General features: G+C 40.6%; 1 protein-coding gene across 1 annotated transcript; it reads right to left on the bottom strand.

Annotated features, from left to right (window-relative positions):
* LOC117630152 (probable LRR receptor-like serine/threonine-protein kinase At3g47570) lies at positions 1–3062 on the bottom strand. The gene is made up of 2 exons (XM_034362902.1): positions 446–3062; positions 1–350 (listed from the first exon to the last, which is right to left on the bottom strand). The coding sequence occupies exons 1-2, from the start codon at positions 3060–3062 to the stop codon at positions 1–3; spliced, it is 2967 nt and encodes a 988-aa protein (XP_034218793.1).
* Between the last annotated feature and the right edge of the window lie 703 nt (positions 3063–3765).

Below are 3765 nucleotides of genomic sequence, written 5' to 3'. Positions count from 1 at the left end.
CTATCCAAGAAGAACGTCTCTAATGGAATGTAGCTCAGATGCAGCATCACTGATATTCTTCAGACGGTGCGTTGGAGATTCAGCAGAGCATTTAATTCCAATTCTAAATATTGAATTCAAGCACACCTCAATCTTTTGAACCCTTCTCTCGTTGGTGCCTCCTTCAAAAAGTGTTGAATCTACAATCTCCATAACTCGATTAGGGAAAGCCATTTTAACATAAGTATGAAGGTTTAGGTCCCCATTAAACATGTCGTCGGTGGGTCGCTTTCCTGCGAACATCTCTAACAGAAGAATACCAAAGCTGTAGACATCTCCATTTGTTGACACCTCGCTTCCCATACCGTACTCTACCATTGAAACATCATAAGATATTATCAGCACAATTGTTAGTAAAATAGCCAAACTTTGTAAGATTTAAAATGAAAACAAGGACACCACTTACCTGGAGCAGCATAACCAACCGTTCCTTTTATTCCAATGGAACTTGTGTGATTGTTGGAAACATTAATACCAGTTTCTTGGGAGAGAAATCTTGCGAGTCCGAAGTCAGAAACATGTCCAGTCATCTCGTTGTCCAAAAGAACATTGCTTGGCTTGAGATCACAATGAACTATCTGTGTTTCGCAATGATTATGAAGATAATCCAATGCACAAGCAACATCAATGGCAATCTCTAGCCTTTGATCTAGATTTAAACTCTTGGGTCCCTCTCTTACCTCTTCAATTTCAGTAGGAGGATGCAGCCACTCCTCTAAGCTTCCTCTGTCCATGTACTTGTAAACCAGAGCCTTGAAGTCATTACCATGAAAGTCAACACTTGAACACGCAGTTATAATCTCGACAAGATTTCGATGCTTGATGTTTCTTAAAGCCTCACATTCGGCCATGAAACTCTTCGATGCTCCATGGCGTAACAAGTTGAACACCTTCACAGCAACAAGTTGATGTTTATCATTATCATCAAGAATTCCTTTGTACGCAGACCCAAAACTGCCTGCCCCAATCAAATTAGCCGAAGAGAACTCGTCAGTAGCTCTTAGAAGAGTAGCATATGACACTTGCAAAAAATGGTTCGCCAATGTGCTCAACGGAATCTCTTTCCTTTTCCTTCTTGACGAACAGAGGAAGAAATAGGACATCACCATAACTATTCCAAGAAGAGCAACTCCGGAAAGTACTAACGGGATTATTAATTTCAAGCTACGAGATAATCCTCCTTTTCTGGACTTGCACTTGGGCAGTTGCAGATCAGCAATACCTCCACAGAGCTTGGTGTTGCCAGTAATTGAAATCGCACTTGCATTTTTAAAAGCACCTCCTCCAGTTGGTACCGCTCCCCAAAATTCATTGAATGATAGGTCTAGTTTCTTCAAGAAGACAAAGCCCCCTAAGAATTTTGGAATTTCACCCGACAAATTGTTGCGAGAAAGGTCTAATTCTCCTATGGCTTTCAACCCAATCATAGATGAGGGAATAGGCCCCTTGAAGAAGTTGCCTTGCAAGTACAAAACTTCTAAACTCTCACATGAACCAAGGCTACTAGGAAGTTCTCCGGATAACATGTTATTAGAAACGTCCAGTACACCTAGACTCTTCAACTTTCCAACCTCCATCGGAAGAGAACCCGTAAGGTTGTTCATCGACAAGTTCAAAAGCACTGATAAGGACGGGAGGCCGATAACTTGTTGAGGTATTGCGCCACTAAGTTTATTATTAGATAAATCCAATAATATCAACCGCTTGCAATTCCCCAGGCTTGAAGGGATGACGCCCTCAAGATTATTTCCTTGAAAGTAGAGTTCGTATAACTTAGTTAAATTTCCTAAAGAGGCCGGAATGCTTCCTGATAATGTATTAAAAGAAATATCTAATTGCACAAGGCTTGACATCTTCTGAATTTCAGTGGGAATGTTACCCGTCAAGCTATTTTCCATCATATCTAACGACTCCAAGTTGATCAAATTCCCTAATTCTGTTGGGATACTTCCATGTAGTTGGTTTCTGAAAAACCAAAAAATTTCAAGCTTGGTTGAAAGATTGGATATTGATGTGGGCAACGTCCCTCCAAAATTGTTTTCACCCGCGATCAACTGTTTTAACTCTGTGGCATTGGTCAAGTCCGAAACGAAACTCAAGTCACCATCTGTACCGCTTCCGAGATGATTCCGTTGAATGATGAATATCTCTAGGTCTTGAAGATTTCGGAAATCCGGCATCTGACCTGTGAAGTTGTTAAATTGCATTTGAAGTAATCGCAGATTCGTGGCATTTGATAGTGAGAGAGGCAAGGATCCAAAAAATTGGTTTAAAGCGATGCTAAAGGATTGGAGATTAGGAAGAGTTTTTCCTAAGTCTGATGGAAGCCTCCCTTGAATTTTGTTCCTTCCTACGGAAAAAAGACCAAGAGCAGAGAGGTTATAGATGGAGGGAGGAATGGTACCAGATAAGTTGTTTGAGCCCAATGACAAAATTGTTAAGTTTTTCAATTGGCCCAGAGAAGTAGGGATGCTTCCCACCAAGCTATTTTGAGTTGCACCAATTGCCTCGAGAGACGAAAGGTTTCCCAAGGAAGGAGGGATCTCTCCTGTTAAATTATTAGCTTCTACAACAAAGCTTCGAAGCTTCGACAAAGAGCCAAATTCAGATGGAATTTTACCCACCAACCCGTTGAAACCGAAATACATGAAGATGAGGTTGGAGCAATATGATATATTGTACGGAATAGGGCCACTAAATGAGTTACGGTTTAGATACAGTACCTGCAATCTACGCAAATGCCCAATTTCTGGAGGGATTTTATTGCTGAAGCTGTTGTTCTGTAGTTCTAGTTCCCTTAGGAAACTTAGATTTCCTATGTTTGGAGACAGGGACCCTACCAGCTTTTGAGATTGGAGGTCTAGCCTTGTGACCCTTTGTTGGTGTCGTCGACTGCAGGTGACACCGTGCCAGAAGCAAAAGTGAATGGATTCATTCCAGGAGCTCGTTACATTATGAGGATCTTGCTTTATTTGAGCTTTGATGGCTAGCAGTGCAAGCCTATCGGTCTCGTTGCCTCCCATTCTCAAATGCATGGAGCAAACGAACAATGCTCCATTCACAAGTGAGTATGTTAATAAAATCAGTTTCAAAACCAAAACCCCCATTTTGAATTTGTTTATCAGAAGCGGGTAATATTATATTCCCATTTGATTATGAAGGCATGGCAAACTGGTTTATAAGATTGAGTAATGCGCTTAACTAAGTCCCAGTCATTACGATCAGCCACGGTTGACTTGCTTTCCAAAGACACAAAACTTTGACTTGCTTCCATTAGTCACTTGCAAAGAATTAGCCATAAATCACGCAGACGCTGTCATTGGATTGGAAGCTGATAGGGGCTTCACTCTCTCAATCACCCCATGACTTTTCTTTGGTCGGAATCACCCCATGACTGACTTACTTTTCCAAATTGAGACGACTTCATTTCCTTTGAGTGGAAACAGCCCCAGCAACAATACATTTCCACCAACGTGTGGTGGAAGAAATACGTACGTTGATAAAGGCAAGTGGTTAATTTCTTCTGGCAACAATCATACGTTGGTTTGCTTGAATTCAATTAAGTGGATTGTTATTGAACGAAAACAATTGTGTTATACAATTTGTTTTCTTCTCATAAGTCTTGTACACCACAGACTTTATGAAAATACGAATACATATATGATGATAACATATGGATATGATATAAGGCTGTAGAAAAAAGATTACAAGAATAAGGCTTAACTG

Source organism: Prunus dulcis, chromosome 6 (assembly GCF_902201215.1).
Source record: "Prunus dulcis chromosome 6, ALMONDv2, whole genome shotgun sequence".
Taxonomy (NCBI): Eukaryota; Viridiplantae; Streptophyta; class Magnoliopsida; order Rosales; family Rosaceae; genus Prunus; species Prunus dulcis.
The sequence above is the reverse complement of the archived record's forward strand: the minus strand, read 5'-3'. Positions and strand labels throughout refer to the sequence as shown.

Coding starts and splice junctions, on each gene's coding strand:
- LOC117630152 (XM_034362902.1), bottom strand. CDS start 3,062: ATGGGAGGCAACGAGACCGATAGGCTTGCACTGCTAGCCATCAAAGCT. Junction 351..445: donor GGTTGGTTATGCTGCTCCAG/GTAAGTGGTGTC, acceptor TTTCAATGGTAG/AGTACGGTATGGGAAGCGAG.